We start from the raw sequence: 26,691 nt of genomic DNA on the forward strand, positions 1-26,691 counted from the left end.
AACTATTACCAACAGGCTTTGTCAAGCCAGCCTCAAAGTTTGTCTCGACGAACTTTACTGTCTAGTTATTATTAGGCTGGCTTGTCAAAGCCAGACTACTGTTATCCTTTCTAAACTTATTATTAGGCTGGCTTGTCAAAGCCAGACTACTGTTATCCTTTCTAAACTTATTATTATTATTCTTCTTCTGACTCTAAAAATCAAAATCTATCTCCTCCTTGAACTTTCGAACTATTACCACCAAACTCACACCAGACCTCCAAACTATTCTGACTCGGTATGCTATATCTCCTCAGACTGATTGGACTTTCGGTTTTCCGAAAAACGTCCCGGGACTGTCGGAAAAATCCCATAGACTTAACATTGGACCAAACTTCGTGACCTCGTAACTCTGCGTCAGACTGTCGCACAGAACTCTAACTGGGCTCATTTAACTCAGACTATCAAACTGTCAATGACTGATCACCTTTAAACTTTCTAGCCACGCCCTAGCAACCACTTTTGGACCCTAGAAACTGTCCCATAGACTTCCATTCAAAAGACTCTCATTGACTTAACATGGGATCAAACTTTGTGAGCTCATAAATGCATCAGACTGTCCCACAGACTAATGGCTGAGCTCATTTAACTCCAAATACCAAACTGCCAATAACTGATGAGCTTTTAACTTTCTAGCCACACCCCTAACTACCACATACTGCACCCTAGCAACTGTCCCGTAGACTTCCATTACAAAAGACTCTCATTGACTTAACATGGGATCAAACTTTGTGAGCTCATAACTCTGCATCAGACTGTCATAGAGACTAATGGCTGGGCTCATTTAACTCAGTCTAGCCAGCAGCCAATCACTGATGGTCTTTTAACTTTCTAGCCACACCCCTAACTACCACATACTGCACCCTAGCAACTGTCCTATAGACTGTAATTAGCTGTGCTTTCAAATGCTTATAATTCTAACATGCTAATGACATGCCAATCATGCTAGCAACATGCTACTTATATGCTAATCATGCTAATGACATGCTAACTCATACTGGAAACATGCTAATGACATGCTAGTTTGTACTAGAATCATGCTAGTAACATGCTAATTCATACTAGACTCATGTTAATAACTGGCCTACATGCATATCTTTGCTTAGCAGTGTCCTATTGACTTGGGGGATGGCTCATCTGACTCAGACAACCAATGAGCATCTCAATATGATAATGAAGCTCACAAGCCACGCCCCCAAATTGATTCCATAGACCTCCATTAAAATAGGCCAAGATGCATATCTTTGCATAGCAGTGTCATAGAGACATGGGGGTTGGTTCATTTGACTTAGACAGCCAACCACATTCAAGTGCACTCTGTAACCTCGCCCATAGCAACAAAACAGAGTACCCTAGCAACCATTCATCAACAGCTATATCTCAGCATCAGAACATCGTAGAGACTTGGAGATTGGCTCGTTTGACTCATGCTAGCAAACAGAACTTCCTAAATGCTACACATGCTAGCAGTGATTAGCTACATGCTAATATTGACTAGCCAAGTACTGTAACTTGCTAGAAATGCTTACTAAGTATAAATGTTTTATCAAGCATGTATGTGAGGCTTGCCTAGTAACCAACCAGGGTACCCTAGCAACTGCCTAGCAACCACCCAAATTACCCTAGCAACCGCCTAGCAACCACCTAGCAACGGCCTAGTAATGCCTTAGTAAGGGCCTAGCGACCACTCAGGACACCCTAGCAACCGCCTAGCAACGCCTTAGCAACCACTCAGAATACCTTAGCAACCACCTAGCAACACCTTAGCAACCACCTAGCAACCACTTGGGACACCTTAGCAACCGCCTAGCAACACCTTAGCAACCACCTAGCAACCACTCATAACACCCTAGCAACTGCCTAGCAACGCCTTAGCAACCACCTAGCAACCACTCAGGACACCCTAGCAACCACCTAGCAATACCTTAGCAACCACCTAGCAACCACTCAGAACACCCTAGCAACACCCTAGCAACGCCTTAGCAACCACTCAGAATACCCTAGCAACCATCTAGCAACCACTTAGGACACCTTAGCAACCACCTAGCAACACCTTGGCAACCACCTAGCAACCACTCAAAACACCCTAGCAACCGCCTAGCAACACCTTAGCAACCACCTAGCAACCACTTAGGACACCCTAGCAACCGTCTATCAACACCTTAGCAAACATCTAGCAACACCTTAGCACATGCTAATTCGTGCTAGAATCATGCTAACAACATGCTAATTCATGCTAGAATCATGCTAACAACATGCTAACTTCATGCTAGAATCATGCTAATTCATGCTAAAATCGTGCTAGTAACATGCTAATTCATGCTAGAATCATGCTAGTAACATGCTAATTCATACTGGAATCATGCTAGTAACATGCTAATTCATGCTAGAATCATGCTAATAACATGCTAATTCATACTGGAATCATGCTAGTAACATGCTAATTCATGCTAGAATCATGCTAATAACATGCTAATTCATACTAGAATCAACCTAATGACATGCTAATTCATACTAGACTCATGCTAGTAACATGCTAATTCATACTGGAATCATGCTAGTAACATGCTAATTCATGCTAGAATCATGCTAATAACATGCTAATTCATACTGAAATCATGCTAGTAACATGCTAGTTCATCCTAGAATCATGCTAGTAACATGCTAATTTATGCTAGAATCATGCTAGTAACATGCTAACTCATGCTAATAACATGCTAACTCATACTAGAATCATGCTAATAACATGCTAATTCACAATAAAATCATGCTAATTCATACTAGAATCATGCTAGTAACATGCTAATTCATGCTAGAATCATGCTAGTAACATGCTTATTCATGCTAGAATCATGCTAATAACATGCTAATTTAGACTAGAATCATGCTAGTAACATGCTATTTCATACTAGACTCATGCTAGTGACATGCTAATTCATACTAGAATCATGCTAATAACATGCTAATTCATGCTAGAATCATGCTAATAATATGCTAATTTATACTAGAATCATGCTAGTAACATGCTAATTCATACTAGACTCATGCTAGTGACATGCTAATTCATACTAGAATCATGCTAGTGACATGCTAGTTCATACTAGAATCTTGCTAATAACATGCTAATTCATGCTAGAATCATGCTAATAACATGCTAATTCATGCTAGAATCATGGTAGTAACATGCTAATTTTACTACAATCATGCTAATAACACACTAATTCATGCTAGAATTATGCTAGTAACATGCTAAATCGTGCTAGAATCATGCTAATTCATGCTAATAACATGCTAATCCATGCTAGAATCGTACTAATAAGATGCTAATTCATGCTAATAACATGCTAATCTATGCTAGAATCATGCTAATGACATGCTACTTATACTTTTTCAAACTGTTTTTAAACTAAATAAACTATTACCAACAGGCTTTGTCAAGCCAGCCTCAAAGTTTGTCTCGACGAACTTTACTGTCTAGTTATTATTCTTCTTCTGACTCTAAAAATCAAAATCTATCTCCTCCTTGAACTTTCGAACTATTACCACCAAACTCACACCAGACCTCCAAACTATTCTGACTCGGTATGCTATATCTCCTCAGACTGATTGGACTTTCGGTTTTCCGAAAAACGTCCCGGGACTGTCGGAAAAATCCCATAGACTTAACATTGGACCAAACTTTGTGACCTCGTAACTCTGCGTCAGACTGTCGCACAGAACTCTAACTGGGCTCATTTAACTCAGACTATCAAACTGCCAATGACTGATCACCTTTAAACTTTCTAGCCACGCCCTAGCAACCACTTTTGGACCCTAGAAACTGTCCCATAGACTTCCATTCAAAAGACTCTCATTGACTTAACATGGGATCAAACTTTGTGAGCTCATAACTCTGGATCAGACTGTCCTACAGACTAATGGCTGAGCTCATTTAACTCCGAATACCAAACTGCCAATAACTGATGAGCTTTTAACTTTCTAGACACACCCCTAACTACCACATACTGCACCCTAGCAACTGTCCCGTAGACTTCCATTACAAAAGACTCTCATTGACTTTACATGGGATCAAACTTTGTGAGCTCATAACTCTGCATCAGACTGTCATACAGACTAATGGCTGAGCTCATTTAACTCAGACTACCAAACTGCCAATAACTGATGAGCTTTTAACTTTCTAGCCACACCCCTAACTACCACATACTGCACCCTAGCAACTGTCCCGTAGACTTCCATTACAAAAGACTCTCATTGACTTTCCATGGGATCAAACTTTGTGAGCTCATAACTCTGCATCAGACTGTTATAGAGACTAATGGCTAAGCTCATTTAACTCAGTCTAGCCAGCAGCCAATCACTGATGGCCTTTTAACTTTCTAGCCACACCCCTAACTACCACATACTGCACCCTAGCAACTGTCCTATAGACTGTAATTAGCTGTGCTTTCAAATGCTTATAATTCTAACATGCTAATGACATGCCAATCATGCTAGCAACATGCTACTCATATGCTAATCATGCTAATGACATGCTAACTCATACTGGAAACATGCTAATGACATGCTAATTTGTACAAGAATCATGCTAGTAACATGCTAATTCATACTAGACTGATGTTAATAACTGGCCTACATGCATATCTTTGCTTAGCAGTGTCCTATTGACTTGGGGGATGTCACATCTGACTCAGACAACCAATGAGCATCTCAATATGATAATGAAGCTCACAAGCCACGCCCCCAAATTGATTCCATAGACTTCCATTAAAATAGGCCAAGATGCATATCTTTGCATAGCAGTGTCATAGAGACATGGGGGTTGGTTCATTTGACTTAGACAGCAAACCACAATCAAGTGCACTCTGTAACCTCGCCCATAGCAACAAAACAGAGTACCCTAGCAACCATTCATCAACAGCTATATCTCAGCATCAGAACATCGTAGAGACTTGGAGATTGGCTCGTTTGACTCATGCTAGCAAACGGAACTTCCTAAATGCTACACATGCTAGCAGTGATTAGCTACATGCTAATATTGACTAGCCAAGTACTGTAACTTGCTAGAAATGCTTACTAAGTATAAATGTTTTATCAGGCATGTATGTGAGGCTTGCCTAGTAACCAACCAGGGTACCCTAGCAACTGCCTAGCAACCATCCAAACTACCCTAGCAATCGCCTAGCAACCACCTAGCAACGGCCTAGTAATGCCTTAATAAGGGCCTAGTGACCACTCAGGACACCCTAGCAACCGCCTAGCAACGCCTTAGCAACCACTCAGAATACCTTAGCAACCACCTAGCAACACCTTAGCAACCACCAAGCAACCACTTGGGACACCTTAGCAACCGCCTAGCAACACCTTAGCAACCACCTAGCAACCAGTCAGAACACCCTAGCAACCGCCTAGCAACGCCTTAGCAACCACCAAGCAACCACTCAGGACACCCTAGCAACCACCTAGCAACACCTTAGCAACCACCTAGCAACCACTCAGGACACCCTAGCAACCGCCTAGCAACGCCTTAGCAACCACTCAGAATACCCTAGCAACCACCTAGCAACACCTTAGCAACCGCTTAGCAACCACTTAGGACTCCTTAGCGACCACCTAGCAACACCTTAGCAACCACCTAGCAACCACTCAGAACACCCTAGCAACCACCTAGCAACACCTTAGCAACAACCTAGCAACCACTTAGAACACCCTAGCAACCGCCTAGCAACACCTTAGCAACCACTCAGAACACCCTAGCAACCACCTAGCAACACCTTAGCAACCACTCAGAACACCCTAGCAACCGCCTAGCAATGCCTTAGCAACCACCTAGCAACCACTCAGAACACCATAGCAACCACCTAGCAACAGCCTAGCAACCGCCTAGCAACATCTTAGCAACCACCTAGCAACCACTCAGGACACCCTAGCAACTGCCTAGCAACGACTTAGCAACCACTCAGAATACCCTAGCAACCACCTAAGCATGCTATGTGACATGCTAATTCATACTAGAATCATGCTAGTAACATGCTAATTCATACTAGAATCATGCTAATAACATGCTAATTCATACTAGAATCATGCTAGTAACATGCTAATGCATGCCAGAATCATGCTAATAACATGCTAATTCACGCTAGAATCATGCTAGTAACATGCTAATTCATATTATAATCATGCTAATAACATGCTAATTCATGCTAGAATCATGCGAGTAACATGCTAATTCATGCTAGAATCATTCTAGTAACATGCTAATTCATACTAGAATCATGCTAATTCATGCTAAAATCATGCTAATAACCTGCTAATTCATACTAGAATCATGCTAGCAGTATGTTAATTCATACTAGAATCATGCTAGTGACATGCTAATTTATTCTGGAATCATGCTAGTAACATGCTAATTCATGCTAGAAGCATGCTAATAACATGCTAATTTATACTAGAATCATGCTAATAAAATGCTAATTTATACTACACTCATGCTAATAACATGCTAATCCATGCTAGAATCATGCTAATGCATGCTAGAATCATGCTAATAACATGCTACTTATACTTTTTCAAACTTTGAAAAAACTTTTTCAAACATGCTAATTTATACTAGAATCATGCTAATAAAATGCTAATTTGTACTACACTCATGCTAATAACATGCTAATCCATGCTAGAAACATGCTAATGCATGCTAGAATCATGCTAATAACATGCTACTTATACTTTTTCAAACTGTTTTTAAACTAAACAAACTATTACCAACAGGCTTTGTCAAGCCAGCCTCAAAGTTTGTCTCGACGAACTTTACTGTCTAGTTACTTATATGCTCTTTAAATGGAAAAGATTTGGTTCGCAATAAAACAAAAGCCAGAACAGTTTCAGAAAGTCTGAAGCCCTGTTCTAAAAAAAAGTTTAAGGAGACACCTTAATCTTAATTGCCTTTTTTCTTTTCTTTTATTTGTATAATTTATTTATTTATTTATTTATTTATTTTTTTTTTTTATTTATTTATTCTTTATTTGGTTGGATGGTTGATTATTTATTTATTTATTCTTTGGTTTGTTTTTATTCTTCTTTTTGTAGTCTTATGTTTTTATATCTTTGTGTATAAATGTGGTATTTTACCTTTTATTTATACTGTATACTTATTTAGTGTATAAATATGTTTTGGTTGATAATTAGGTGTTGGTTAAGACATTTTAATATAGAAAATATTTCTATTATCAGGTGCCATAGTTTATGTATAGAACACAGTTTAAATCAGCCTTTAAGCTCGAGACTCACTCCTGTTGGTGCTCAATCTGGCAACCCGTGCTTGAGTTTGTTCTGATCCAGGAATGCAATACTTAGTTCAACCACTGAGTATCAAACTTACATACTGCATCTTTAAGTTGAATCAAATGAACTTTACAGATCACATCAACTTACATCAATAACATGGACTTAAAACCTCAAGTTAAAATTTCCATAACTAAAAAAATGAAGTTGAAACTGGTTAACTTATTAAAAGTAACTTAAAAACCATATGCTGGCCTGAGTTTTTGATTGTATGTATGAGCGAGTAGGTGGCGATTTCACTTTAACAAAGAATGGTTGTATTTATTTATGAAGTGAAAACTATACAATTTACTTTCCATACAGGAAAACTGTCAATGACTCCCCAGAAAAATCATAAAACATTGTTTAATTTGCATGCATCTATGCTTGTAATTTATTACATTTCATGCAGATGCTCTTTACCATATAAACTTTCCCATCATCCTTTTAAAATAGATTAATTTGGTGAAAATATTTTTTTATAATCACAATATATAAAAACAGTATAAGTACTGTAGTAAGAAAAATTACTTTATATATTTATGCAACAGTTCTGTCTGGTTCTCAAATCTGATTGGCTGATAGCCTGAGATATTAGATAACATCAGCAGTCCTACAGTTTCTCCATTCTTGCGTATTACTCACCCCACACAAGTGGCAAGCAGAGGACTAGTCTGACAAATATTGCAGCTGTTGGGCAACATAATGTACTTTTGAGGCTTTTTTAAAGAGAGAATCTAGTTGATTAAATTGTAACTATGCAGTTTTTTTATAAGAAAAGTGCCTACTTTAAATATTAATTTATTTTTCAAATATTGTTTATTCATTAAATGTCGGAGATTCAGCACATTGGTGGCCATTAGCTTGGAGTACAGAGCAGAGCAAAGATGGTTGACGTTCTGCCACAAGGCGGCAACAGAGAATGCTTAAGTCCTTAGGGGAGGAAAACTTAGCACAAACTTCAAACCCCAGCTGATCAAATCATTACAGAACTGGTAAGGGACATTCTAAGTTGAGCTCTTTCTTTTGTATTTTGTAGTGCTGTATTTATACCGTAGTTATCTTGTAGTGTTTACTTTGCTCTGGCTTTTCGGGGTAATTATTGCAACAGAGAAACTTGGAAATCTCTGTAGACTGAAGGCATTTCATGCCGTTCAGCCTTATAATCTTAAAGGTGTCAGCAAAATCACCCGTTTAGTCATTAGTTTAGATATTATGCTAGAGAATCATTCACATACTAGCTTTAAAGTGATGTTGGCAAATGAGCAGCAGTTTCTGCTATTCTGACAGTCAGCTGTAGATGTGAATGAGCGGTGGAATGAAGTAGTTCCTTATATCATACTGCCCTGATGACTATATACAGAGCACATGACCATTTTTGTAGTATGCACTGAGATAACAGTATTTACATTTTCAAAAACATCCCCTTTAAAACCTATTTGTATTTAAATATATATATAAATATATTTATATTTGTGTGTGTATAATTTTACAAATATATCTGATAAAATTCAGCTTAATTAAAAAATGGATTTTAAAATTATACAGTATTACAATTAAAAATTTGTCCTTCAGCAAAATGTCAAAATCCAGGGACAAATTCGCCACATTGGATCAAAGCCCTTTAACCTTAATGCCTCACAGAATGGAATCGCTCTCAAACTGCTCTTGAATGCATATTTCTAATACAGTTAACAAAAAGAAATAGCGATTACTCAACACAGACTCAACAACACCTGGCCAATTTCCATTTCAATGACCCGCAGGTGAACAATAAAGCCAGCTGACCTATTTCTTGTCAACCTGCAAATTGTTTGTCTAGCACAGATTCAGAACGTGCAAAACTGTAAAATAAGCTCTTTTCTCCCACAGGCCACACTTTCAGCCACTTTCTTAGCTTTCCAAACACACAAAAAAAAAAACGCACAAATGCCACTTCAACAGTGTGCTTTGGCACCCCTGCAGATATAAACGTCCCAATCGCAAAATCACAGACGCTAAATCAAGCTGGAAAAACTCTGAGGGGAGTTTCTGCCCAAATTAAACTCAGACGCCACAAACAACACATTCAAAGTCTGCTGAATTTCAAGAGGACAATATATATATATAAACAGAAACCCACTATTGAGCACCACCAAGCTATCGATTTCCGAAGCTTCAGCTTCAAAAGTGCTTCAATTCCGCTATGAATTATGCGTCTCTGTGAGAATTGACTAAAACGTTATACAGAGAAATTTGCAAACAAATCGACCTGAACGTCCCTGCAGGCCTTGCTAAAGTGCAGGCAGCTGTTTTCAGTGAATCCGAGTTCGCAGAATGTGCATTCAATCTCTACTTTCCACTTCCCAGAGTCCACCAGGCTCTCAGTGTTTTTGTCGCTGGTTTAAACTTCTTGTTTTGCACAGGTGTCGTCTGAAATCCTCAGGGCGTTTGCTGCAGTGAGGGAACTCAAGCTAGTGTCTTTAAAGGTCACTGCCCAGCTCCAGACAACCAACACTGTAGGGATGTTGTGTGTGTAATATATATATATATATATATATATATATATATATATATATATATATATATATATATATATATATATATGTGTGTGTGTGTGTGTGTGTGTGTGTACCATTTAGCTGATCTTTAAATCTGACGGGAGCACTTTTGCTTAGCATAGATGATTGAATCAGATCAGACCATTAGCATCTCGCCCAAATAATTAAAATAAAAAACATCATTGTGCCTGCAGCAGCCCTTGGTTTCTTGACCATTACACAATGTAAATATACAAGAGTCAAGCTTCAAATAGAAAAATTGTAAAAAAAATAAATAAATAAATAAATAAATAAATTAAAAAAAAGGTTTAAGCAAGATGCTAATGGTCTAATCCGATTCAATGATTTATGCTAAGCTAAGAGTGAATGGATTCAAAAACGATCAAACTCAACTGTTTTAACTTCTGAGGAGTAGCAAAATAATATATATATATATATATATATATATATATATATATATATATATATATATATATATATATATTTTTTTTTTTTTTTTTTTCTTTTAAGCACTGTTAATGGTACAATCATATTAAAACAGGGACTACAGATGCAAATTGGCATTATATTTAACTCTGGCATAACATGTCATGGTGTACACTGTCCTGTTAAAATAAAGCCAAAATGATGGAGAAATGTAAAAATGTTTGCTGGTTACATCTATAAAATCAAACCTATCTTATTTATATATCAGAATATCTGAGCATACTTTAAGATCTTAGCATCCCCTTTAATTATGCAAAAATCAGATTTTTAATACGTTGTAGATAAAAAAATAAATAAATAAATAAAATAAAAAACCTTGCTGCAGAGTTTTTTTGAGTTGACAACCCAAGCACTGCACTTAACTCGATTTATGTTGAGTAAACTCAAAAATGTCCTGAAGCTGGTGGCCTTAAAATTTTAGGTTGAGTCAAACTTATTGCAAAATGTCTAATGTTTAGTTTGATGCTTCAAAAATACCAAAGATATGTGAGTATTCCATTTTTTTTTTAAATCAAGCGACACCGAAAAATGGTGTAATGATTGCGGAAATTTAGCTTCAATCATCAAAATGATTTTGATTCAATAATTAATGAATTAGAATTAATTTAAATACAAAAAAACGTTTTAATTATAAAAACATTTTATTATATTATTACTTTTGTCATTTATTTATTAAATAAATGCAAATTTGATAAGCATAAGAGACTTAAATTGAAAATAAAAATTGACATTTTCTATAGACTACTCTATATCGACTACATTCCAAGAAATAAACCAAAATTTCAATCAAGTTTTCCTAATATATTACACACTTTGACGCTCCCAAAAAAAAAGCAAAGCAATGTCAGTATTCTGTGTCACAGCCATAAGCCTAAAAGCTTTAGCAGACACTCATAGGTCTTTCCCCTCTTACGGTATCATTGATTTGTCAAGCCGAGTCCAGGGATTTGCATTTAGTGCTGCAGTAAAGCTGCATGTCTATTTGTTTGTATGTGGGTGAGTGTCAGAGAGGACGATCGACCTCTCTTCTGGACGCCCAGCGCTGTGCCATGTGCCAGTTCAGCACCTGCGATCGCTTGGGCTCATCTGACACCATCAACACAGCCTCGTGTTCACATCCATTCACGGCCCGACTGATTGAGGGTAGCTTTCAGGATGGCCGAATGTACTGACCTTTGGAAAACGCGGTTAGAATGTACTGCAGGAAGTGTGGAGAGGAAGTTTACATGAACAGCGAATGTTCTGCAGCTGCCGCTCGTTAAAAAAAAAAAAATAATAATAATAAAATGGAAAAGTCGAGTCACCGCGTGGTTATGAAATAAGTGGGTTACTGCTCATTTGATCTGGACTTCAAGAAAACAGACCTGTAAGAGTGTAACATGTAACAATAAATTCATAATGTTAAAACTGCTGTACTTTCTGTTGAACTGTTTGAACTATTTTTAAAATTGCACAAGAATATAATACACTAGCTGACAAAAGATTTGTTGCCCATTCAAGTTTTAGGAACAACACATAAAAACTTGACTTCTAGTTGATCATTTGGTATCAGAAGTGGCTTATATGAAAGGCAAAGGCCTCTAGATTACGCTTATATTACCAAAATAAAATATGATGATGCCTTGATTTTTAATTTTTTAATTAGGACAGTGAGGTCTGACTTTACTTAGACAAAAGTCTTGTCACTTAACAGAAATAATGTAGAGTATAAAATACAGTCATGGTGCAGTGGATAAAGAATTAATATTGTGTATGACTCCCATGAGCTTAGAAGACTGCATCCATACATCTCTGCAATGATTCAAATAACTTATTAATAAAGTCATCTGGAATGGCAAAGAAAGAGTACTTGCAGGACTCTCAGAGTTCATCAAGATTCTTTGGATGCTTCTTCAATGCCTCCTCCATCTTACTCCAGACATGCTCAATAATATTTATATCTGGTGACTGGGCTGGCCAATGCTGGAGCACCTTGACCTTCTTTGCTTTCAGGAACTTTGACATGGAGGCTGAAGTAAGAGAAGTAGCGCTATCCTGTGGTTTGTAATGTAATGGGCGGAACAAACGTCTTGATATCTCAGGCTGTTGATGTTGCCATCCACTCTGCAGATCTCTCGCACATCCCTATGCTGAGTGTAACCCCAAACCATCATGTTTCCATCACCAAACTTGACTGATTTCTCTAAAAATTTTGGGTCCTTGTGGGTTCCAATAGCTCTTCTTCAGGATTTGATGATTGGGATGCAGTTCAACAGATGATTCAACAGAAGAAAAAAAATAAATAAAAAAATCGACCTTCTGCTACTTTTCCAAATGATCTGTTAGTAATTATTTGTTGCTCTTACAACTGCGATCGGCAACAAGACTTTTGTCAGGTAGTGTTTATTCCTTTTCTAATATCTAATGTGAATTTATGATTTATTATACAGATTTTTGTATGAATTCTTAGTTTAGGATACACAAATAGAAAAAAAATGTGCACTAAAAAGAGTGTATATATATATATATATATATATATATATATATATATATATATATATATATATATATATATATATATAATTAAAAAAACTATTAGATATAACAACAATAATTATTATTGTTGTCATTAATTATGATACAATAGAAACTATAACCATTTTCAAATATTTTGGGGATGTCCCAATATTAGAAGTTTTTTGGAAAGATGGATATGCAAGGATATGCAAAGTGATATGTTGTTCTGTTGTTTTCATGGAAACATATTTTGTTTCCTCTTTTATCTCAGATTAGGGAATTTTAATTGGAAAGTAAGAGTAAGAGTGTAATGTACGAGTCAATGTAAGAGTAGCAAAACATATTTTATTATGGGTATTTTTTCTTTTAAAAATTATTAAAGCTAAAAAGAAGTTACTATTAAATAATCTATCAAAACAATAAACCAAACAGAATATCATGTATGTGATGACAAGAATGATGATTAATATTATTGTTATTATAAATAATTATCCTCACCATCATCATCATCATCATCACCAAAAGTAATAACATTTGATCTTTTTAACAGGTTCAAAACTTTGGACAATATAAAACTTAAAATACTTTAAAACAAAATATCTAAAACCCTAAAATACACAATAAAAGCTGCTTAATAATATTAATTATATAACAGTTATTAATATAAAATAATATTATAAATGTATCAAATAAATAATATATAATAATAATGCTAAATTATTATCATTAATAATAATAATAATAATAATAATAATAATAATAATAATAATCAATAATATAAACTAATATAAATGTATAAAATAAAAATATAATAACAATAATCCTGAATTAATAATAATAATAATAATAATAATAATAATAATAATAATAATAATAATAATAATAATAATATAAACTAATACCAAAAAATAAAATAAATAATATATAATTATAATGTTGAAATAATAATAATGATAATAATAATAATAATAATAATAATCAATAACATAAACTAATATATATGTAAAAAATAAATAGTATATAATAATAATAATAATAATAATAATAATAATAATAATAATAATATTAAATTATTATTATTAATAATAATAATATAAACTAATAACTAATAGATAAAATAAATAATATATTAAATAATGCTGAATTGATAATAATATAAACTAATAACAAATGTATAAAATAAATATTATATAATAAGAATAATGAATTATTATTACTGTTATTAATAATAATATAAAATATTAATATAATGTATTAAATAATTAATATATAACAATAATTCCGAATTATTATTACTACTACTAATAATAATAATAATATTAACAATAATACATAATAAATACTAATATAATATATAAAATAAATAATACATAATAATCCTGAATTACAACGACTACTATTACTACTACTACTATTACTAATAATAACAATAATAGTATAAACGTATAATAATAATAATAATAATAATAATAATAATCAATACTATAAACTGATAAATAAAAATGTATAAAATAAACCATATATAACAATAATGCTGAACTAATAATAATAATAACAACAATATAAACTAATAAATATATATGTATAAAATAAACTATATATACACACACGCAAGCATGCACGCACGCACACACACACACACACACAAACATACATATATATATATATATATATATATATATATATATATAAATATATATATATATATAATGCTGAATTAATAATAATAATAATCATCCTCATCCTCCTCAACATCATCATAATCATAATATTTTGTTGTTTTTCTATATTGTACATGTTCAAAAGCTATAAAACAAGTCAAAAAGACAAGAATAACATTACTCATTATTTTTTGTAAAAAAATTATAAAAAGTGAAAAAATAAAAAGTGAAGCGCTCATCATACCTGCAGGCATGATGCGATGCATGGCCACCGACAGGAAAAAGATGGCATCGCTATAATATGCACCCGAACCAGCACTAAAGTGCTTCTGCATGGCCTCTACGATCGGGAACAATTTCTCCGTAAGAGTATCAACATTGTGAAACACGACCTGTAACAAACAACAGACAACATCAGTGTTACTTAAGGATGTTTATGTGACCCTACTGACATAGTAAAGAGAATTGAGATGTTTTTCTACTCTTCACTGAGGGTTCTGGCACTGAGGTTTCATTCTCAGGTGCTCACGGTTTAACTCACTGAACCCTGACAGTCGTCTTTTACTTTTCCTTCCACTGAAAAACACACAATACCTCCGCTTGTCCACAGCAATCACCCACTAATCCTCCTCTGCAATGCTAGGCGTTTGGCAAGGACTCAACACATGCAATCAGATAATGTGCATCTCTCGCTAGGGTGCACAAAGAGGATTGAGGAGGCTGCCGTTCAGTCAACACTGATTTCACATTAAGGTTTTGTTTCCAGAAAGTAATATAAGTTTCTGCCATAGGATCAGCATTAGTCTGATGGCACCAATTCAGCACAAGATCAGATTTAAATGTCCTGTGAATTTAAAATAAGGTTTGTTACATGTTAGTATGTTAGATTTAAGGATATGTAACCTATTGTGCTCCAAAACAGTGACAAAATACACATTTAGAAGAAATAAAACTGATATAAACATGTAAAACTTGCCGAAATGGATCAACGATTTCTTTCAGGTCACTTCATACTTCAGTTTCTCTTCAAATCTTGACCAATCAAACGCTCTCTAGTAATGTAATGTAATATAATGTGTATTTATATAGCTTATTTTATTGTGTATAGCCATACAACCAAAGCACCTCACAGTCTTGAGAGGGGTCTCTCCACACCACCACCAGTGTGCAGCATCCACCTGGATGATGCGACGGCAGCCATAGGACAACGGCGCCAGCGCGTTCACCACACACCAGCTATTGGTGGAGTGAAGAGACAGTGATAGAGCCAATTGGGTGGATGGAGCTGATTGGGAGGCCATCATACGGGCCAATTAAGGGACTTTGGCTAGGACACCGGGGTTACACCCCTGCTCTTCACGAGAAGTGCCATGGGATTTTTAATGACCACAGAGAGTTAGGACCTCGGTTTAACGTCTCATCCGGAAGAAGGCACCCACTGACAGTATAGTGTCCCTTTCACGTTTACCGAGGCATTAGGATTAACACAGACCACAAGTTGAGTACCCCCTGCTGGCCTCTCTAACATCACTTCCAACAGCAACCTAGTTTTTCCCATGTGGTCTCGCATTCAGGTAGTGACCAGGCTCAGCCCTGCTTAGCTTAGGCCCCGTTTACACTAGTGCGTTTTAGTTTTAAAATGGCGTTTTAGAATGAAAGCGATCTGCATCCACACTAGCGTTTTACCCAGCGTTTCTGAACTGCTCTCCGTCCACACCAAAACGCTGAAAACGCACATCACGTGACCACACACACACTCTCGGGCAAGCGCTGCAGCCCATTTACCCAATAATCTATTACTTGTTCTCAGGTAACGTGTTTTGGCTGAGCGCAAAGACGAGTTAATAGTAAATGTACCCACATACATTCTGTATATTGACTGATCGCTTGCCTTTATTTCCTATATCGTATAAACTTATTGTGCGTTCTACTTTCATAATGGCTATTATTGTTTAATAAAACTGACATTCAGCAAAGCAGAGGATACGTTTTGTATTGTCAGTGAAAATGAAAGGAGGCAGTGATGTTATATAGGCTCTGTTTTATTATAAATATGCATACAGTGAAGATGCAGCACGACACCTCAGCATTTCTGCTGTCTGTTAAGTTGTTAATATCAAAATGAAAATAGGCAAGTCCTTAAATCATGTTTTCATTTTATTGTTGAGAAAGTGAAACAACGTAGTAAGGATGATATGAATAAGGTTATAAAGTACACTGCTCCCTTTGAAGATTTACCGGACATGTCTTCGAGATTCTGTTTTCCATATCAAACTTGCGAAGTCTGAACTTACTGGGAGAGGATGCGTGACTGAACTGTGTATAGGCTATTTAATATTGAGGAAAAGCCCCAATCAAATAGGCGAAGGTCTGCAGCCCCGCCTCCGTTTTCAGATGTCTCCGTTTTCCACCATCCACACTGAGACGGAGCAGCAGCGTTTTAGAATGAAAACGGCCTCTCCAGTGTTTCCGAAACGCTCCGTTTTCGGCACTCGAAAACTCAGCGTAGTGTGGACGGATGGCGTAACCGTAGCAAAACTTATGCGTTTAAAAACGAAAACGCGGAAAAAAAGTGTAAACGGGGCCTTAGTGAGTAACCGGCCTAGGGCTTCAGGGGGATATGGCTGTGATACAGGGTGTAGTATCTGACATGCCCCGCACCCTTCCAGACGCTTCTCATTTAATGCACTTGTGCTCAACTTTTATAGAGAGACGACTGCGCTGGCTGATTGTATCCCTGATCATAATACTATATAGTTTGTATACGTCATTTTACACAAACTATACATTGAGAATGAAGCGCAGCTGCGGCTGGAAAACAATGTTTTAAAACACATTGCAAATGGCAAAGGTGCATCGCAAGCCTAATTTAGCTAAACAGCAACATGGTCATCTTCCGGAAATATTACCAATGATCCATCAAGTAATGTCGCCCCCCTCTCTCTCTCTCTCTCTCTCTCTCTCTGTTGGTACAGCGCTGTCAACAAATATTTTTCCTCCACACCCTATGAGATGGGACAGCACATCAGACTACAGCAGCTGGATTAGTCCAAAAAGGCGCAGTATTTTTTGCGGTTGGGTCTGTTTAAGTTTGGATCATGTTCTCACCATAAACGAACGGCTCCAGGGTGCATTTGAAAGAGTATCGAGACCACCTCTTCAAGGAGGTCTCGGTATGCTTTTTGGTCCGCTTTTGGTGCGCACTCGAGTGCAATTGCTACATTCCGACCTGCCCAAAACAACCGCACCAAGAGAAAGAATGAACTCTAGTGTGATTCAACCGAACTAAATAAACCAGGTGTGAAAACACCCTGACACTTTTACTTGGGTATCATTTTTAGTACTCTTTCCAAAACTAGATGTAGATCATGAAGTAAATTTTGTGTGAATTACAGTACAAAATCTTGTCAAATGTGTCATGCAGTTGAAAGCTGAAGCATGTTTCTTCACAGAGACTTGTGTTGTTTCTCATTTCAATGCTCTTCAATCCCTACACAGGATGGGAGAAATCAAATTCTACATCTAAAGGCTCTTTCAGAGTGAGCATGATTAAATGGCATGAATGCAATGACGCTCTTGAATCAAAACAATAAATCTCTATTTACAATGGGCACCATCAGTCATGGCACAGTTGTTTTTTTATTGCACTAGTCTGCAATGAAATGGCCCTGCTAATGAGCTTTGAGCTTTAAATCAAGTGGCAATCGTCAATGTACAGGCCAATAAATATACAGTTAAAGACAGAATTATTAGCCCTCCTGAATTATTTCTGTTTAACGGAGAGCAGATTTTTTTTCAACTGTTCTAAACATAATATATTAATAACTCATCTCTAACAACTGATTTATTTTATCTTTTCAAGATATTTAGCTTAAAGTGCCATTTAAAGACTTAACTAGGGTAATCAGGCAAGTTATGGTGATTAGGCAATACATTGCATAACGATAGTTTGTTCTGTAGACAATCGAAAAAATAAATTGCTTAAGGCGGCTAATAATATTGACCTTAAAATAGTTTTAAAAATTTAAAAGCTGCTTTTGTTCTAGCTGAATTTAATCAAATAAGACTTTTTTCCAGAAGAAAAAATATTATAGAAAATACAGCCTAAATTGACATTTAAAGGCTGAACTAGGTTAATTAGGTTAACTAGGCAGGTTAGGGTAATTAGGCAAGTTATTGTATAACGATGTATTGTTTTGTAGACTATCAAAAAATATATAGCCTAAAGGGGCTAATAATTTTGTCCTTAAAATGGTGTTTAAAAAAACTTTCTCCAGAAGAAAAAATATTATCAGACCTACTGTAAAAATGTCCTTGCTCTGATGAACATCATTTAGCAAATAATTTAAAAAATAAAAAAAATCTAAGGGGGGCTAATAATTCGGACACACTCACACTCACTCACACTCGCACGCACGCACAGTCAATGGGTCTTAGCAATCTTTCAAATTATCTTCTTTTGGTGCGGGGGGGTTTAGGAGGTTAGAAAGGCTTTGAAAAAGTATAGATAAAGTGAAGGCAGGATTTGTATGTTTTGGGTGAACTATACCTTTAAATGTATCAAAAGGATCACTAACATTTACCTTCATCAGAAATTGACTTGAAAATGATTCATGAAGTGAACTTTTAAGTAATTATAAAGTTATTATGAATTATAAAGCATATTCAGTCGTCATCACATCCATTAATTTGAATTTTGAAATATAATTAAATAAAAATCCAATATTTTAATATCTCCTAATATTACAAGTTTACTTTATTTTTATGATTAAATTAATGTAGCCTCTGTGAATGCAGAAACTTCTGTCAAAATATATATATTTTTAAATCTTTCAAAGTATAGTTTACCTCAAAACACAATGCAAGCTGCCTTTTAAAAGGCATTTGCAGAATGCAAAAATGTAAATTATAAAAATACCATTGTATTCTCGCTGCAGGAACATATTTCATCAAAACTACAGCTAAAAATCTGCTCCAAAAATACCAAATTGGTAGCAGCCCGTTTAATATTTCATCACAGTTTATTTGTGATATCGCCCTGAATTTTTTATAAGCAAAGTGCTTTAAAGCCGCTAGTGAATAATGCAGAGGCAATCAGAAAACACAGAGAAACAAAACTCTCACTTTGCTCACAAGTACTTCAAAGAGAACAAAACACTCATTGGGGTTTTGATAACACCATCATTTTCCATTCATAGGAACTAATAATTAGGAACAGAAACTACACCAGAAAGCACTGGCTTCATTTTCATATAGACATCAGCCATCTCTTCCGGGAGTTCACAGGGCTTTTCAGTGTAATCTCTACATAGAGTGCTGTGGAATAATGACTGTGGCATTATTAAATTAAAGGCTTCTGACAGTATTATTGTCCATGGGGACTGCTGGTCATTTTATGTGCTCTTGCCTTTCCAATGAGTTCTGGAAGTGTGAAAGGCTCTAATGAAGTGAGAATTGACTTTATTATATGAATCTGAATGCTTGCAAAAGTGTTACTCGCGATCTAAACGAGGAAATCTCAATAACAATGGGAATATGACTGGACTAGGCATGTAAAAAAATAGCTGTGGTATAATAATAGTAACAAACGGCGTATTTTTAGTAGATAATGCAGCAGAGAAAATGAAGAATTTCGGAGTATAAAGTTAACGTATACTATTTTTAATCTAATAAATGCAGAATTTGGGTGACATGGTTGCTGGTTTGAGTCCCAGCTGGGTCAGTTGGCATTTCCGTGTGGAGTTTGTATCTTCTCCTTGTGTTGGCATGGGTTTCCTCCAGGTGCTCGAGTTACATGTAGGTGTAACCTATACTGTAGGTGAATTGAATAAACTTAATTGGCCATAGTGTATAAGTGTGAATGTGAGAGTGTATGGGTGTTTCCCAGTACTGGATTGCCGCTGGAAAGAAATATGCTGTGTAAAAAAAATATGCTGGAATAGTTTATTTTGCTTTGGTGACCCCTGATGAATAAAGAGACTAAGCCAAAGGAAAATAAACGAATGAAAAGCAGAACTGGTGAAACTTCATTCTTAAACTGCATTTATTCATATAGAGACCAAATAAACTACTGTAAAATTGACTGCAAGTTTAATATTAAAAGATCACATGTACTCTTAAGTATTCACAGCCTTTGCTCAATATTTTAATGTACCTTTGGCAGCAATAACAGCATCAAGTCTTTTTGAATATGATGCCACAAGCTTGGCACACCTGTCTTTGGGAATTATTGCCCATTCCTCTTTGCAGTACCTCTCAAGCTCTTTCAGGTTGGATGGGAAGCGACAGTGTACAGCCATTTTCACATCTCTCCAGAGATGTTCATTAGGATTTAGGTCTGGGGTCTGGCTGGGCCACTCAAGGACATTCACCGAGTTGTTGTAAAGCCACTCCATTGATATTTTGACAGAGTGCTTTGGGTCATTATCCTGCTGAAGAACCGTTGCCCCAGTCTGAGGTCAAGAGCACTCTGAAGCAGGTTTTTATTCAGGATGTGTCTGTACATTGCTGCATTCATCTTTCCCTTTATCCTGACTAGTCTTTCAGTTCCTGCTGCTGAGAAACATCCCCACAGCATGATGCTGCCACCACCATGCTTCACTGTAGGGATAGTATTAGCCTGGTGATGAGCGGTGTCTGGTTTTCTCCAAATGTAACGCCGGGAATTCACTCCAAAGAGTTCAAATTGAGTCTCATCAGACCAGAGAGTTTAGTTTCTTATGGTCTGAGAGTCCTTCAGATGCCTTTTGGCAAATTCCAGATGGGGGTTGGCTTCTGTCTAGCCACTCTACCATACAGGCCTGATTGGTGGATTGCTGCACAGATGGTTGTCCTTCTGTAAAGTTCTCCTCTCTCCACAGAAGAATGCTAGAGCTCAGACAGAGTGACCATCAGGTTATTGATCACCTCTCTGACTAAGGCCCTTCTCCCTTGATCACTCAGCTTAGATGGCCGGCCAGCTCTAGGAAGAGTCCTGGTGGTTCCAAACATCTTCCACTTACAGATGATGGAGGCCACTGTGCTCATTGGAGTTTTCAGAGCAGCAGAAATATTTCTGTTACCTTCCCCAGCCTTGTGCCTCAAGACAATCCTGTCTCGGAGGTCTAAAGACAATTCCTTTGTCTTCATGCTTGGTTTGTGCTTTGACATGCACTATCAACCCTGGGACCTCATATAGTCAGGTGTTTGCCTCAAATCATGTCCAATGAACTGTATTTACCACAAGTGAACTCCAATAAAGCTGCTGAAACATTTCAAGAATGATCAGTGGAAACTGAATGTACCTGAGCTCAATTTAGAGCGTCACGGCAAAGGCTGTGAATACTTCTATACATGTGATTAGTCAGCTTTTATAGTTTTAATAAATTTGCGACAATTTCAAAAACTCTTTTTTCACATTGTCATTATGGGGTATTGTGTGTTGAATTTTGAGGAAATACATTAAGTTAATTCATTTTGAAATAAGGCTGCAAAATAAAAAAAAAATGTGGAAAAAGTGCTATGAATACTTTCCGGATGCACTGTACGTTATGGAAAAGGGCAGCAAGGTGGCTCTGTGGTCAGCACAGTTATTTGTTATATTTATAATTATATTTGGTCCTCTGGATGAGCCATTAATAAGTGCTTTATTTTCTAACCTAAATTAAATAAAAATATTATCATTACAGAGCAAACATTTTTAGAAAATGACAAAAGAACAATGTGAAATACAAAATTAAACAAAACAATATATAAAATAAACAGCAATTCAAAGTTGAAGGAACATGTCTTCATAGCTTCTAAAATGAAATTTTTCATTTCCACCATTAATTTCCAGAATATTAGAAAAGCCCATGTAAACAATTCCATGATTTCAGAAAAAAATTAAGAGCAATACAAAGCTGAAGGAGCACTGTATGATTGTTCAGATCCTCGTGTTTTCATACGCTTCATTCAGTTCCTCAAAGAGCTGAGAGTAACCCGTACTGACCTCTCTTTCTCCAGCAGCTGATGCTGATGAAACCACATTAAGCTCATGTCATGAGACTGACTGTGTGGGAGTCTAAAAGCTCACAGTGATCAGGAAACTTTCCACATTGTGCGTGTCTGAGTTTAGTTCTGAGTGACAGAGAGAAACGCTCGCACTGTAGCCTGCAACCAAACACAGACTGATCCAAAAACCACACGCCAACACAAGCACTCGGACAGACAGATTATTAATATTATTATTTTATGTATTTATTAAAACCATCACTGCTGCTACAATAGTTGGTTTAAAATATTTCTTTAAGTGGTTACCTAATTTAAATGTTATTAAGATGGATACAAGTACTACTAATCCAAATAATAATCATCACAATTATAAAAAATAAAACCAAGAAAATATTATATTATATTATATTATATTATATTGTATTATATTATATTATATTATATTATATTATATTATATTATATTATATTATATTAACAGTGTATTACAAAAATCTACAACATTTAACATTTAAATATTCTTAGTCTTAATATTATTGCTGCAATAGCTAGTTAAGCTTGCATTGAAAATTTGATCTATAAGTTAAAAATAACATATAATTATAATAATAATAATCATCAAAACATTTTATATATTATCCACTGAAATACATTTGTGTGTATGTATGTGTGTGTAACAGCTTTAACCAAAATGCCACGGCACATGTTGAGGTGGGTAATGCTGATGATTATCAGATGCTGCATTAAGCCAAATACTCATTATCTTATTGTGTGTATGAGTTTGTGTATATGTGTGTGCGTGCTGAACAGAGAGAGGATTAAAGGAAGGTAATCTGCACCAGTCTCCCAGCATCCCTGATAAACTGAGATAAACTGAACTCTATCCAGACATCCACAACACACCATTAGCCTGGACTATATATATTACACACATACACACATACACACACACACACACACACACACACACACACACACACACACACACACACACACACACACACACACACACACACACACACACACACACACACACACACACACACACACACACACACACAAATATGGGTGTATGCAAGTATGCATGTGTACATCAACTGAAAGCTGAATGAATAAGCTTTTATGTTGTGCATGGTATTTTAGGATTGGACGGTATTTAGCTGAGATACAATAATCTGGAATCTGAAAGGTAAAAAAAATCTAATTACTCAAAAAAGAAGTTGTTTAAATTAAGTTCTTAGCAATGCGAACTCCTAATCAAACATATATACACAGTCAAGCATGAAATTTTTCATAGCTCATTCAGGCTTGACTGTATGTACATTGATCCAGGCTAACGGTCTGTTGTGAAAGTATTAGGCTTAATTCAGCATCTGATTTTACATACGTGATATATAATTCAGTTGAGTAGCGCTACTTTCATGATCACTCATTTTGGGTAGAGAATAACCTCAAACGGCTAGTGATAATTTCAACACCTTTCTTTCCGAACTAGGCCAAGTTTACTTATGTTGCTACAGACAAATCCTCTTAAGCAAGATCAGGACAAAGATCCTGAAGCTCAGAGAGGAAACACAAAGCACACGATGATGGAGTAACACTGCCACCATGTGACCGACACAATGCTTCAGTTCCTAAAACCAGATCTAATGTGCTCGACTCACTGAATACATCAAAATGAATGAAATTGAAGAAAGATCTGAAAGAAGATAGAAGGGTCTGAAATTTAGCCAAGAACAACCGATAAATAATCTTGAGTTTTGTGTGAAAAAGAAGCTCTTAAACAGCGAAATTCAACAGCAAATAATTCGATTTTTATTGTATTTTGTGATTTGACATTAAAAAGTATATCACTCAATTTAAAAACATCAATATTTTTAGAATATTTGCTTTTGTGTTGTTCAACAGAAAGAAACTCATTAAGGCAAGGGCATAGATTAGCTCTTGACATTGGTGGGGACATACAACCCTATAGAGCGCAAGCATTGAACACCACAAATTCTGTTTCATGCTTTTAAAAACACAAAAAAAGTACTTAATAATATAAAATAAACACTTAATATTACAAATAACAATCACGTCCCATGTTGCAAAAGTCAATTTACAAGATTTTACTGCAGTCGCGCTTTGAGGAGGTCTGAGTGTAGAGAAATTTAGAGGTGTGTGACGCAATTGAAGTTTTATGCTGATTACTGTTTTTCATAATTATAGAGGCCAAAATCGAAACCGAATTTTGATTAATTGCACAGTCTTGGTTAATAGTATTACGGTAAACTCATAGTGAACTTGATTTTGTGCATGTGTAGTTTACTAAGGGTTAACGGAGCATTATTTTATTTTGAAGTCGATTAAATTATTGGTAGGGACATTTCAGTAATTGGTGGATATTGGTGGGGACACATCCCCTCCGTCCATGTCAATTCTACTGCATAAAGTTTTAAAACCACATGAGGGAGAGTAAATGATGAGGGTTTGGGGGAAAAAATACCCTTTAAAGGGAACCTTTACAAGATGTAAAGTAAGTCTCTGATGTCTCTAGTATGTGAAGTTTCAGCTCAAAATACTGCACAAATAATGTTTCATAACTCTTTAAAACTGCCCTCTTTGGGCTTTGATCCAAATTGTGCTATTTTGGTGACTGTAGCTTTAAATTTAAATAAGATTGTGCTCTTTTCAAAAGAGGGTGAAGCTACAAATGCCTATGTGTCAGCATGATGGCAGATTCAAAAACATGACTTAGGTCCTATGCTAATGAGGGAGAGATCATCACTAATGGGAGGGGTTTATCCCCCTCTGATGACATGTGCAAAGGAGAATGTCAATCGAAGCGTTTCTGCAGACTGTTTTTATAGAGTGCGATTGTAAAAAATTGTTATTATTACATTTTTACCATTTGAAGCTAGCTAAATTCACACAATGCTGCCACACAACCGTGTTTAAACCCTTTATAAAATCATTTTTGAATGATAGGTCCCCTTTAAATTAATTGCATTTGAAAGCATTCTTTTATTCAAGGAAGCATTCATTAAGACACTGATCTGCTGCCAAGTACTGATGGTTTTACTGTTATATTTATCCATAACACGCATAAACTATGTGGAGAATCAGCACAAAAACACCCTCCACGAAATTGACATTTAATTAAAGACAAAAGAAAAAATAATGGTGAAATTACTAGGAAATGTTTACGTACACTTACTGTTACTGCTTTCTAGGCAAATAAATGGTGGTGTAATAAACTTGATTTAAAGAGATTAAGGAGAAAGAGAATTTAAAGAGAAAGACTCAGAAAAGTATGTACTTTTTAGAAGCATGAATCACGTTGCTTTTGAATGTTTTTCACAATGCATTTTAAGCAACAACTCATGTCCACAAACATAAGAATCTAATCTGTGTGCATGTGTGTGTTTTCAGAATGGCCCTGGTTGTTTTTCTGAGTCTCCTGAGGGGCCGTTGCTGTACGAGAGCTCTGTTGTTATTCTGAGAGCTGATGTAAAGGAAACGTCTGCCGTGTGACCCTCCAGCTTCTGTCTGAGCTCACTTTTCCTGCACTACCACCTGCTGCGCTCACAACAAATACAGTAAAACACCTCCATGATTTTAACAAAAAAAAAGTATCTTCAATTTTTAAAAAAATGCTAAACATAATAATGCTAAATTCATATTACTATTATATTGCCATGAAAAACATGTAGTATAATGTTTAAAATACTATTGTATATAAGATTTTTGTCATTTGTGTGCATTAAGTACAGTATTTTGCAATCAATAATTGCATTTCCAACTGAAATAAAATATCCTGTAGGGGGGATGGGGTTTTATGCAACATGCTATGAAAGTAGCTCAAAAAATGCAACCCAGAGCTTTATTTAAAAAAAAAAATAACTCAACTGTGCAGGAAAACTGTGACCCTGGCGACAATGAATGAACATTTTCCCATTTTGCCGTCTGTTTCACTCTGTTGTTTCATTACATGTGGAGTGTCACATCACCTTCCTACGAATCGCTTGGATGGAGCACGTTATTGATGATATTAGAAGGAAAATAAATATAGTTATGCTTTTTTTTTTTTTTGAGTCAAACACTTCTAGACCTCGTAAAAACGCAATTAAGACTTTTAACACCTTTTTAAGGCCTTAATTTTGTTATATGTAATATTATAAATATATAAAAGGGGATCAT

At 35.8% G+C, this 26,691-nt stretch overlaps 1 protein-coding gene across 8 annotated transcripts in view; it reads right to left on the reverse strand.

Moving 5' to 3' along the window:
- xxylt1 (xyloside xylosyltransferase 1) overlaps window positions 1-26,691 on the reverse strand; it is a 91,569-nt gene that overhangs the window by 60,978 nt on the left and 3,900 nt on the right. For all 8 annotated transcript variants that reach the window (XR_015502796.1, XR_015502794.1, XR_015502795.1 and 5 more), the window contains exon 3: window positions 14,784-14,931. Coding sequence is in view for 2 of the 8 variants with exons in the window: in XM_087274026.1 (XP_087130152.1) it covers window positions 14,784-14,931 (148 nt within the window). In the remaining 6 variants the exon portion in view is untranslated. The remainder of the gene's footprint in view (window positions 1-14,783; window positions 14,932-26,691) is intronic.

The sequence above is a fragment of the Danio rerio genome, chromosome 11 (assembly GCF_052040795.2).
Source record: "Danio rerio strain M-AB ecotype USA chromosome 11, GRCz13ab, whole genome shotgun sequence".
NCBI lineage: Eukaryota > Metazoa > Chordata > Actinopteri > Cypriniformes > Danionidae > Danio > Danio rerio.